Source organism: Spinacia oleracea, chromosome 3 (assembly GCF_020520425.1).
Source record: "Spinacia oleracea cultivar Varoflay chromosome 3, BTI_SOV_V1, whole genome shotgun sequence".
Lineage (NCBI taxonomy): Eukaryota > Viridiplantae > Streptophyta > Magnoliopsida > Caryophyllales > Amaranthaceae > Spinacia > Spinacia oleracea.
The window spans coordinates 74,895,289-74,907,569 of record NC_079489.1 but is presented as its reverse complement, the minus strand read 5'-3'; the positions used below and the strand labels follow the sequence as shown (position 1 = coordinate 74,907,569).

The window sequence follows — 12,281 nt, the reverse complement described above, 5'->3', positions numbered from 1 at the left end:
TTAAAATATTATACAATATTATAGTAACCATTTTTATACTATATTCATACTTAGTTGATTTTCTAATTTATTTGTATTCTAATTATGTCAGTACAAATCGGTATATTACATTAATTATTTTTTGTAAATATCCTACTACGTAATCCGTATAATGGATTAATTTTTTTAATAAAAATATAATCATATATTGTTATATTTGTTACCAAAATATAAAAACAGATTTTATATAGTATTCCTCATGTATAGAATGACATCTTTTTTTAGGAAAATAGAATCAAATACTTTATTGGGTAAAAAGGTAACAAAATAATTTATAATCAAGTATTTTATTTTTTAATTTTTTTATATCTAAAAGAGAGGCCACTCAATGAGTGACATTTGTCATCACCACATTGATTTCCTCTCTTTTAGTATAATATATAGATGAATTCAATTAGTTAAGCAATAAAACCAATTAGTTAAGCAACCATACCAATTAGTTAAGTAATGAATCCAATTAGTTAAGCATTAGAACTAATTAGTTAAGATTTTATGAGTTTTAGTTATGATTTTAAACAATGGAACCAATTAGTGAAGCATTGAAACCAATTAGTTAATAAATGGAATAAATAGTTAAGCAATGAAACCTATTAGTTAAGCAACCGAACCAATTAGTTAAGCAATGATACCTATTAGTTAAGCAACCGAACCAATTAGTTAAGCAATGATACCAATTAGTTAAGCAACCGAACCAATTAGTTAAGCACTAAAACCAATTAGTTAAACACTGAAACCAATTAGTTAAGCTATGATAACTATTAGTTAAGCAACCGAACAAATTAGTTAAGTACTAAAACCAATTAGTTAAGTACTGAAATCAATTAGTTAAGCAATGAAATGATTAGTTAAGATTTTCGGAGTTTTAGTTATGATTTCAGAAGTTTTAGTTACATGTTTCTAAGTTTAGTTAAGATTTTATAAGTTTAGTTAAGATTTTCTTAGGTTTAGTTAAGATTAAATCAATTAATGAAAATTCTTTACTAGTGACCCTAAAGTGATATTATATTGGGCAAGGTGTAATATTTTTGGGCTTTGACCCACCATTTCCTTGGAAAAGGGTTTTGACTAATGTAGTTCATATTTCTGTAAAGTGATTTTTTTTAGTTAAAGCAATAGAACCAATTTATGAAGGAACGAAACCAAATAGTTAAGCAAATGAATAAATTAGTTAAAGTAATATAACCAATTAGTTAAACCAGAAATTAAATTAGTTAAGCAACGAAACCAATTAGTTAAGCAAATGAATGAATTAGTTAAAGTAACTGAACCAAGTAGTTAAACCAGAAATTCAAAGCTAACGAAGCCAATTAGTTAAGAAAATGAACGAATTAGTTAAAGTAATTGAACCAATTAGTTATGATTTTTTTCCAGTTCCTTTTTTAATAATTTTGTTGATTTTATATTTAGGTGCTTCAATTTTTGTTTCGATTTTGTTTTTGTTTAGGGTTTCGCAAAGGATTTGGTAACATCAACTATAGTCGCAAAGTATATTTTTTTTGAATCATAACTAAGTCGAAATTACTCTTCACTAACATAAATTTAATCTTAACTAAAACACAATTATTCTTAACTTAAGATAATAAAAGTTTAACTAAAACAAAAAATAAAATGCAAAAAAAATTGTACAGAGTAACTAAAATCCTTTATTTCATAACTAAATATACAAAAATTATAACTAAAACAAAATTTATACAACAAGCTAGTATATTTCCCTTGCAATCGACTGAAATACAACGCAACTGACATCCTCGATCAAACATCCGCCGCTCCACCCCAATCTCCACAAAGCACGGCGAGCTCTCGGTGGCCACCATTGTTTTGTATCAACCGTCGCTCCACAAAATATCAAAGGATGCAGAGCTCTCGACGGCCACCATCTCCACAAAATATCAACCGTTGCTCCTCCGCGGCCACTAGCCGCAGCTTTGCGAGGAGGCTAACCGCTGCCTTTGGTCCGCGCGAGGTGGTGGCAGCGCCATTCTTCCACCACAACACAGCCTCGAAAAACTCCACCACAGCAAGCTCAAACCTAATAGCCACCACCTCTACACCTAAATCGAAAATCAACCAAATTAGTAAAAAAACTGGAAATCAAAAACCTTAAAACCTCGAGGCTACAGCGGCGGAGACGACAAGGCTACGGATTGGCGGCGGAGAGAACAAGGCTACGGCGGCAAGATCGAGGAAGGAGAAGAGAGAACGAAGGTTCCTAGGGTTTTAGAGGGGACGACGACGAGGAGGTGACTTCCGGCGGCAAGAAGGTGCCTGAGTTTTGGAGGAGAGAGAAGCAGAGAGTTCTGAAGGAGAGAAAGGGGCAGAGATGTTTGGATGAGAGAGAGAGAAAGAGGTCAAGGAGAGGAGGAAAGAGCGCGTGACATGACGCGCGTGGGTGCACGTGGGTGCGCGATGACGTCAGCATCCGTCGTTTCTGTCAGGCCGCCTGACAGGAAAGTAGCTGTATTTTTTTACCTCTATGTTTTTTTATTAGGGAAAGTGTCGTAATGCCTTATTTTACCTATGTGTTCGTTTAGTCTTCTTTATAATAAAAAGCCCCAACAACAATTCCTTTGGCGTAATTTTTTTAGACCATTTTACCCTTTTTATATAATTATTTTTATTATTTTATTTTAAAGATTTTAGTTTCCAACGTCAACCGTCGTTTTTGTTACATACACCTTCCGTGTGTTTAGGAGTCACAATTATTACTTTCGACCGTATTTTTTTAGGAGTCACATCTTGATAAGTACTACGTATGAAGTACGCCAAATGCTCCACTAGATCTTTACCCCTAACTTATTTTTCCATTTTCCTTTGTTTGTTTTGTTAAGGATGAATTTTTTTTTTTCAATGACGAAAAACTTTCCCTACCTGAAACCCAACTTTCTTTTAGAAAAATAGGAATGCTAATTTTCTTCTCTAACCCCTTACACTTCGTTTTCTCTCCCCCTATCCACATCTCATTTTCACTTCTAAGTTTTTTTTTTTTACTTTTATTGTAAGGAAAAAAAGTAAAAGAAAACTTTATCCCTTGATGTTTTCCTTTGAAAGTTGTTTTCCAAGAAAAATCATTTTTATTTAAAAATCTAGTTCGTTGAAACAAAACGAGCCTTAATATAAGAGGTATTAAGCTAAATATAGCTAGTAATTTAGCACAATTACAAGCTATATTCTTAAATTTTTTGTACATAAAAACTAATAAAGAGGGCAAATAAATACAATTATGCTTAAAAAAAACAACCACGTGCAACGCACATATATTTGACTAGTTTATACAAAAGCTAAAAACGTTAGATAATTTAAGGGAAGCCGAATAGCGCATGAAATACGTCACTTTAAAATTTTAAAGCATATTTTTTTTGGTTCTAGTACGAGGAGTTCCCACCGCCTTCGGCGAGTGGACTAATCTCCCGCGGGAGTTTGCATGGATACCTCGATGGGCAGTATCCCTCCCAGTTGAGATTTTTTCCATTTCCAAAGCTCGAACCCGAGACCTTATTCATGACAACCTCAATTGATTTTAGGAAAATCTGTCAAAAAGGTCATTTTAAAACACAAAAATTGTGAGAAAGGACCTTTTAAAAAAAAAGTTGTCAACCAAGGCCCAAATTGGATTTTTTTTGTCAATCAGGACCAAGTGTCAATTTCCGGCAGTCAACCATCACTTTCCGGCGTTGACTGGCGCGTGACAAGCACGTGATTGACTTTTACCCTTTTTTTTTATTTTTTAAGTTTTTCCCTCCTATTTCACCTCCCCACTTACCCCAACTAACCAGAAAAAAAAGAGAAACACCTCGATTTTCTCTATAGGCATGCAATAAAAAACTCTAGAAACGAGAAATATTAGACTGAGAACGGAGGAAGAAAAACCTAATATCCAAAGAATACACGGACCCAACAATTTGATTTCCTAATATTAGCCCAAAAATGTCTGGGCAACAAGTCAGTTTTTTGACAGGGGCCCAACAAGGCAACAACCAAAGGCCTAATATGATTTCTTCGTACTCCGTATTAATTAAGGAATGAAATTATCCTAACCCTAACGGCTAGTTTCTTCCTGATCCATCTCCCAACGGTCGAATTCCCCACTTTATAATCTCTTTTCTTTTGGCTCTTCCTCATTTGTCTTTGTCTTCTCTCAATCGTCCACGCTCCCCTTTCTCTGTCTCGCCCTCGATTGAAATCCGATCAATAATCTCAAGTTCCAGCAAATCCTAATTCTGATTTCTCGATATCAATGGAAACCCCTTCGTCTACCAGAAGAATCACAAGGTCTCAAGCTATGTCTGCTAGCGCCAACAGCAACACCAAAACATCAAGTAATTAATTTTATCTGCTTTGCGATTAATTCTTGTTCATTTCGACTAATGTTACAAAATTCAATTAATTCTGGGTTCTTGTGGTTTGCGATTGATTCAGACATTTTGATTAATTTATTATAACTTCAAACACTTTTGATTCAAAATTAACTCAATCTATCTTCTGTAATCTTCTGATTTGCTATTAACTCAATTCCAAGTTGCTGATTTTTATAAAAAAATTCAAATGATTTCAGGAAAGTTTGAAGATTCTGAAAAGAGTGTATCAAAATCAAGGCAAATGACAGAGAAACAAGATCGGTGTGTGCTAATTGACATAACGAATGATTCCCCAATTGTTGGTCTTGCGAGTGGAAGCTTAAATGGAACTCCAATTTCCTCTTTCTCAAAACAGAGGAGAAATGTTTGCAAGAAAACACCTGGGTCAGGGGAAGCTCTGCTTAGAGGCCAGGTCAAGAATCTGTTGCAGAAGGTTGAAGAAGAAGCTGAGATTTCCAAGTTTTGTCTTGAGAACTGTGGCCCGGTTCGTCTTGGCTTCAAAGCTATCTTTAATTCTCCTGCGGGACTTGTTGCCCCGACTCCGGTGAATACCCCACAAGTTGTGTATTTCTCTGCTGTTGAGGAATTTGATTCTTTGAGTTCTGTTTCTGAACCCCCAATTGAAGATCAACTCAGATTACCTCAGGTCTGTTCAATTTTCTGTTTTTATTGCTGATTTCCCATGTCAATTTTCTTAAAGATTCTGCTTTTTTTTGGGGGGTTTTGTTTGATTTGATGCTGATTCTTGTTTTGGGGGGGTTTTTGTAATTTTGAAATAAAAACCTGATTTTTTCTTGCCAAAATTTGATGGGGTTTGCTTAATTTAATGGTTCTAATGTTAGATTATTTCATCTAGTTGTTTATGTTTAAAGGGTTTTCTCATAATTATCCGGGTTTCTTCTTGTGAATCTGAAAATTTCTGTCAGATGATGAGTGATGAGAAGCAGGCAGACATAGGGTCAGAAGATGTGATGATTTCAAGGGCATTGTTCCTAGAGTTTTCTGAGAAATCAGACTCCTCATCAGACAGCTCATCTGTTGTGACTTACCAAGGAACAATTGGAGGAGTAGAGAGCGACAGCCAAGATCAAGTGACTTCAATTGACGAAGACGATGCTTCGGTCTGGTCCATCCAAGTGAATGTAAGCACCCAAGGCGAGGACGAAGTCAATCAAGACGTCGTTGAAGAAGACGACATAGCTGATAATGAAGAGTATTATGACGAGGGAGGAGTAGAAGAAGAGGATGAGATGCTGTTTCTTGATGACTTGTGTGAAGGGATAAGCAATATAAGTGTGGTTGAAGAAAAGAAAGGGCCAAAATTCATGGGAAAGCACAAAAAGTTTGTGTATAACAGTGATGATGAATTGGTTGAGGCATTTGAAGAGTATGATTCTGCTGAAGTTTTGCGTTTGAAGGGACTGCCAACTCCAAAAGGGAAACATGTTCGTTTTCTGGATGAAGAATGACTCAGAAGAAAATTCATGGGAAAGCACAAAAAGTTTGTGTATAACAGTGATGATGAATTGGTTGAGGCATTTGAAGAGTATGATTCTGCTGAAGGGAAACATGTTCGTTTTCTGGATGAAGAATGACTCAGAAATTGAGTTGTGTTGCTACTGTTTTTATATTTCTCTGAGAAAGTGGCTAACTTTCTGAAGTTGTCTGATTTTGCTTTTGTCATATTTTGCTTTTCTAGGTTTTTTAGAGGATATCTAGGGGCTGTAGATTGATTTGAATCAATCGATCAGTTCATATTATTGAATGGAATTGTGGTTGAACTCTTAAGAATTGGTCTTTTGCACAGCAGATTTGTTGCGGATTGATTGCAATTAACAACAGATAAAATTGAGTGAAACTGTTCTTCTGCATAACATTTCCATTTTTCTTCTGTGTAGTAAATTGTTAAAACAATTTCTGGCCATCCTAAAATAGCATACATGACTTCAAATTTGAGACAGAAGTAGTACCTCTCAAAAGGCATAGAAGAAAAGTCACAGAAAAAAGATGGATAAAACTGGGTTGATTTGTCAGAGAATATCGTACACATTCAGTAACTCCAGAAGATTTGGTTATTCCTCCAGAAGATTTGGTTATTCTTGTACACTCCAATGTGCTTATGTAAATCTATCTTGCATTCTTGTTAGGCTTCTGAGTTCAAATGAAAATCATTACCATCCAAGTTGATCTTCTTCTTCAAAGCGAAATTCAATACCCATCTGACTATCAATGTAAGTAAGCATAACCTCTCAGAACAATCACAATCAGTAATTCCAGAAGATCTGATTACTCCGATGTCGTTTTTTTACATGTACTGCAATGAGCTTCTTATAAGTCCAGTTTTTATGATTATTGAACTCCATAGAGGCTTCTGAGTTCACATGAAATTCACCTTTTCCCATGGCCTCGAACACAAAATGGTCAGTTGCAACTGATGGACACTCATTCAAGTTGATCATCTTCTGCAAAGCGAAATCCAAATTCCTCCCCATCCGTTTATCCATGTAGGTATCAGCCAAACAACCATAAGTCACAAGATCAGGAACTACATTTTCATGTCTCATATGGTCAAGACTTAGATGAAGATCCCAGAACAAACTCATCTTGGAAAACGCTAAAGCCCTTATGTTAAATGTTGTAAGATCAGGCCGAAATCCTGCTGCTAACATCGCCAAAAACTCCCTTTGTAAACTTTTCATTTTAAATTTAGCAGCATAAGAAAGCAGCAAAAGGTTCCACAAAAGATTTCCCACATTCCTCCTACCCAAACCCACATCCCTCAAGAACTCTCCTAATTTAAAGAACTTATTCTCCTTAATATAAGCTAACGAAACAGCGCGAATTCCTTCTTCTTCAAGGAGAATTCTGGACTTCTTAAGCCTACCATATGCAACTTCCATCTCTGCTAAAGAACCAAACAGGCTGTAATAAACAACATATGCATTTCCTGTTACTGAATCAACTCGAAAACCCATCGAAACCATATCATTCAATGTACATTCCATACAATCAAGCTGTCCCCCCATTCCAAAGCATTTGATTGCAAGAGAGTATACCTGTGGCAGCCAGTTGAAGCTTCTATTCCTAATTTGGCTCAATATCTGACAAATAAGATCAAAATGCCCAGTTTTTGCATAAGCAATCATAAGAGATGAAACTAAATTAAGGTTAGGAATAAAAGAGCTGTTTAGGGTTTCATCCCATAACATCTGAGCTTCCGTAACATAACCATTTTCAGCACAAAATAGCATAATAGCATTAAAATCTGTAGAATTTGAATCACTCCCAGAAATTGAAGTAGTAACCTGAGAAGATTGTTTGATCCTCAAGAGTTTTGTTTGGTTGTGTTGATTAATCATCTTTGTTAATGGTGAAGTGGGTATTGGCTTGTTATGAAAAGAAACAAGATTAGAATGAGTTTGTTTGGCAGATTTATGAAGCCATGGTAACAAAGAATCAGGAGATAGATGCCAAGCTCCCATTTCAGATGCAGAACCAACACAACTAAACTTCTAATTAATGTATCTTGGCCGGTATAAATATAGAAAGGGGTGAATACAGATAACATGAGTTTGAAGTTAAAGATAAGGTCAGCTAGATAGAAAGAACAAAAAGTACTCCGTCCTAGGGTTGTTTAATGTCTGATTTAGGGTCAGCTAGAGAGTAATGTCTAATTTAGGGGTGTTTAATGGTTTATACGTCAAAAGCGTTACTCGAGTCGGGTTTGTGTCGGATTATCCCGGGTCGAGTTGGATCACTTTAACACCCGAGTTTAGGTTGGGTTCAGTCAGCTTGGTTTTCGGTCGTGTCATGTCGGGTTGTTTTTCATTTAGGGTACAGGTCGGGTCTGGATTGAGTCATATTCAGGTCGGGTTTAATTTTGAGTTTGGGTCTTGTCGAGTCGCGTTTAAGCCTGTTTTGTAGCAGGTAATTTCGGGTTTGGGTCAAGTTTGGATCAGATAATTATCGGGTCAAGATCGGGCCCAATAACAATCGTGTCTGATTTAATAATAATAATGTAATAAAATATAAATCTAAAATGAAATTCAATCCAAAATCCAAAATTAATTTAATCTAATATATAAAATATAGCAGTTGGTATATATAGAAATTTTATTTTAACTTGACAATTTAATAGAATCCGTGCATCGCACAGGCTAAAATCTAGTTAAAATATACGTAATATATGTGACACTCGATTTTTTTATAATTATACGTAGTATATGTGACACTCTATTTTAGAAGATATAAGTAAATGTCAAAAAAAAAAACATAAAACAAAAAAAAAAAAAGGTTATCAAGTAAATGTTAAAAATAAAACATAAAAAATAAAGAAAAAAAAATGGTTATCAAGTAAATGTCAAAAATAAAAACACAAGAATAGTTACATCAAGAATTGAACTTCAAACCAAGTTTGTCAAAGAGATGGTTTTGGCATGTTCATAACCACTAAGACATAATTGTTTTTATGTTATTAGTTGCATCTTTTTATTATATACTTATAATAAATTGGGAGACTTTAAAACCTATGGGCCTAAATCAGCCAAGCCCGGTTGTTGCAGCACTCAACATCGTAGCCCCCCCCCCCCCCACGTTGCAGTCCCCTCCCCGTCGTTGCCCCCTCCCCCGTCGCATCCCCTTCCCTGTGCGCCCCTCCCCCATCGCGGCCCTCCCCCGTCGCTGCTCACTCCCCTTCACAGCCACATCCACTTCGCTATCAACGAATCACATCCACCCTTGACTCCTCCCCCTTCCCCTGCAACCAACAACTCGCACCAGAACGACATCGGTCGATGGTCGTGCCTACCTGCCGTGCAAATCCACGCGTGGTGGTCCGACGACCGCTTGGCCAGAGGAGAGAGAAAATTACAAACCCCATTCTTAATTAAATTTGGCTAATTATCTTAATTATCTTAATTATTCTAATTATTAATTTTTACATTTTAGAAAAATAGAAATAATTAATTTTGGAAATTTCAAAAATTACAAAAATTACAAAAATTATTTTCATAAAAGAAATATTTAAATTTAAGGATAAAAACAAATTAAAATCATTAAAATATATTATTTATGTTAAATTTAAAGATACCAATTTTTTTTTTTTACGTCATTTATTAATTCTAAGCTATGGTCACACTTAAGATGACCATTGTAGAAAGATACACAGATACCGCTACACTTAGTTAATTCTAAATATTTCTATCGTTTATTTCACTGTGTATTCTACCTTATGAGCACATGGGTAAAAAATATTCTTAGTTGTATTCTACGTAGTACTAGGTACATTGATTATACATTGAAAATCCGCTGACGTTCCAATCGTAATTAAGTAGATTGACCGAAGAAGAGAACCTCTATATGTGGTCAAAGTAAATTGTGTCTATCACCTCTATATCTATCACCAAGAAGCATACATTGTTGAAAGAGATATCATAATATCAACTAAGGCTCTGTTTGATAACTCATTTCAGCTACCTTAAAGGATTAGCCAGCTGAAATTTAAGATATTTGAAATAAATATGTGTTTGGTATCAGTCTGAAATAATATTTCAGGAGCTGAAACGAAGAGAAACGGACTGAAATCCAGACGTTACCAAAAGTAACGTCTGGAAATCAGGTGCCTGGAATTCTTTTATATTTCACCGTTGGAGATCGATTATTTTACTCAGTACTTCGGTTTATTTGGCCATGAATCAAGCACTCAGAATAAATGTGGAAATGTACGACTCATGAATTTGTTTTTTTTTTGACAGGAAAAAGGGAGGCCATTCATTCAATAAGACTTATCACTAGGACAAGAGGTAAAACATTCAAGGGGTGGTCTTCCATCCAAACCATCACATCCTCAAGAGAGAGGGAGCTTTTGGCTATGGAGTGAGCCACTCTATTGCATGATCTACTGTGAGGGGTCGAAAAAGCACGAGGCTAATGCATGACCTCGTCCCTCGTGGGTGTGACGCTTCTTTTTTATTCAATCAAGTGTAATTGGATTTCCTGTGAGTTTACACCCAATTCACTAGTAATATAGGAGTTGCCATTCAGTTTTTAACAACAATGAGAAAAACTGACAAAATCCGGTTATCGTGAATAAAGGGAGTGCAATTATGTTTGACCACGACGGCCGTAGGTTCCCTTGTGATCCCTGGTGTGGGGATCTCTCAACATACACCCGCAAGGTAGAGATTGAGGGTTCGGGGGACTGTAACTACCGAGAGGAGTACTTCGCTCTTCGATAACTCCAGAGGCAGGATATCCTTACTAGCTCAGCATAAATAATTGAAGGGACATGCGTTAACTATTAAACTAATCTGAGTTGATTTTAGCAATATGCAACATATAATACTAGATCGATCGCGATTATCTGATTTAAATAGCATTAAGGGACCTAGCATGATAATCCAATTTCCCAAAAATATTATATTTGTTAGGCGTGATAGAACAATCAGATTTAGTTAGTGTAACAGTTCATAAAAAGGGCGAGGAAAGCAATTAAATCATCGAAAAGGGACACATTACGACGCACCCTTGAGAGGTGCGTCACGGTTCTCAGAAAACTAACCACTTTGACTTTGCTATTTCTCCTTTTTATTTAACGAATCTCAAATTATGGGACAGGATACGTTCTGTTCGATTTATGGATCGATTGCGACAGAACGCGTGAACAATTTCGCAGCGTGAGGCTTAGGCTTAGGGGTTTAGAGTCAATACTCAGAATATAATTGTGTGTTGTGTGTTTCTTTCACGTCGAATTTGGGGCTGTATTTATAGGGGAGAGTTCGTGAAAAGATAGAATTGCAGAGTTCTAATCCACAAAGAATTAGGAAAAAACACGTACCCAGGTATTTTTAGCGCCCAGGCCTGGGCGCCGAAGATTTCGGCGCCCAGAGCCAGGCGTTGAAAATAGGGTCTGGGCTATTTTCTTAGTCAGATTCGGATTCCCGAAATCCGTAGTGTTTGAGACTTAATCGAGTCTTTTAGTGCGTATCAATTTCATGACGGAATGCGTCTGGGCCCGTTACGAACTCTAGGCTCGTTAGGATTTTAATTAATACGTAACTCTTATTTCCGAATCATATTAGGAATAGGATTCCCGCAGTTTTCTATCTCATTTAGGATTTATGTTGGAATGCAACACCTAATTCTGACAGGTTTCTATCTTTTATGACTTGCCACTTTTAGAAGCTACCCTTTACGGCAGTTACTATTTTTAGCAGGTTTCTATAAATAGCAGGTTTCGGGTGAAATGAAAAGGGGAATTGAGATTCGTTATTTTATAGGAGATGCGTTTTCAAGTGGAGATTTACGCTTTCATCATCGAACCTTCCCTTTCGGGAATGGGGACAAATGTAGGTGTCTACAGTTAGCCCCCACTTTGACTGAGTCTTGGAGTAAGACGATGGTCAAAGTATTAGACGGAGTGCGTCACACAAGCCATGGTGACCTGTTTTGGCGAGGGTCTCACGAGCCCCCGAGTGATAACATTTGACTTAAGGGTCATCACTTGAAGTGTCAACATATCCCTCACGTGTCATTGGGATTTGTCAACGGATAGTATAGAAACTTCCTCACTTTGTCATTGGAAGGATCTAAAGAAGTGTAGAAACTCCCTCACTTTGTCATTGGGAGTAGCTACAGATGTTTTCGAAATCAAAGCTATAAAGTGTAATTGGGCCTGGCCAAGCCCAACCACGAGGTAAAAATGTTTTTAAAGATTCTCATTTTCAAGGCTAGTTAAACGAGAAAAACCCCCTTGTTTTTATAGGACGTAAAACGAAGGAAAATCCAGCACATCGCTCTTTTTGGGAAAAACGGAAAACCAATCCTTTTAATTTTTGGAAAAGGGAAAACCAGAAAAAATTATCGCTGCAGCGACTAAGGACCTACGCG

The 12,281-nt window shown here is 36.3% G+C and overlaps 2 protein-coding genes across 2 annotated transcripts; one reads left to right on the top strand and one right to left on the bottom strand.

Moving 5' to 3' along the window:
• The first annotated feature begins 3,886 nt into the window (after positions 1 to 3,886).
• On the top strand, positions 3,887 to 6,203 carry LOC110776527 (uncharacterized). Its single transcript, XM_021981087.2, has 3 exons — positions 3,887 to 4,355; positions 4,592 to 5,040; positions 5,321 to 6,203. Exons 1-3 carry the CDS (start codon positions 4,274 to 4,276, stop codon positions 5,861 to 5,863), a joined length of 1,074 nt encoding a protein of 357 aa, XP_021836779.2. The 5' UTR covers positions 3,887 to 4,273; the 3' UTR covers positions 5,864 to 6,203.
• Positions 6,204 to 6,242: 39 nt separating this feature from the next.
• On the bottom strand, positions 6,243 to 8,026 carry LOC110776526 (pentatricopeptide repeat-containing protein At3g42630). The gene has a single exon (XM_021981086.2). The coding sequence runs from the start codon at positions 7,874 to 7,876 to the stop codon at positions 6,659 to 6,661; it is 1,218 nt and encodes a 405-aa protein (XP_021836778.2). The 5' UTR covers positions 7,877 to 8,026; the 3' UTR covers positions 6,243 to 6,658.
• Positions 8,027 to 12,281: the final 4,255 nt, after the last annotated feature.

Coding starts and splice junctions, on each gene's coding strand:
- LOC110776527 (XM_021981087.2), top strand. CDS start 4,274: ATGGAAACCCCTTCGTCTACCAGAAGAATCACAAGGTCTCAAGCTATG. Junction 4,356..4,591: donor CAGCAACACCAAAACATCAA/GTAATTAATTTT, acceptor AAATGATTTCAG/GAAAGTTTGAAGATTCTGAA. Junction 5,041..5,320: donor ATCAACTCAGATTACCTCAG/GTCTGTTCAATT, acceptor AATTTCTGTCAG/ATGATGAGTGATGAGAAGCA.
- LOC110776526 (XM_021981086.2), bottom strand. CDS start 7,876: ATGGGAGCTTGGCATCTATCTCCTGATTCTTTGTTACCATGGCTTCAT.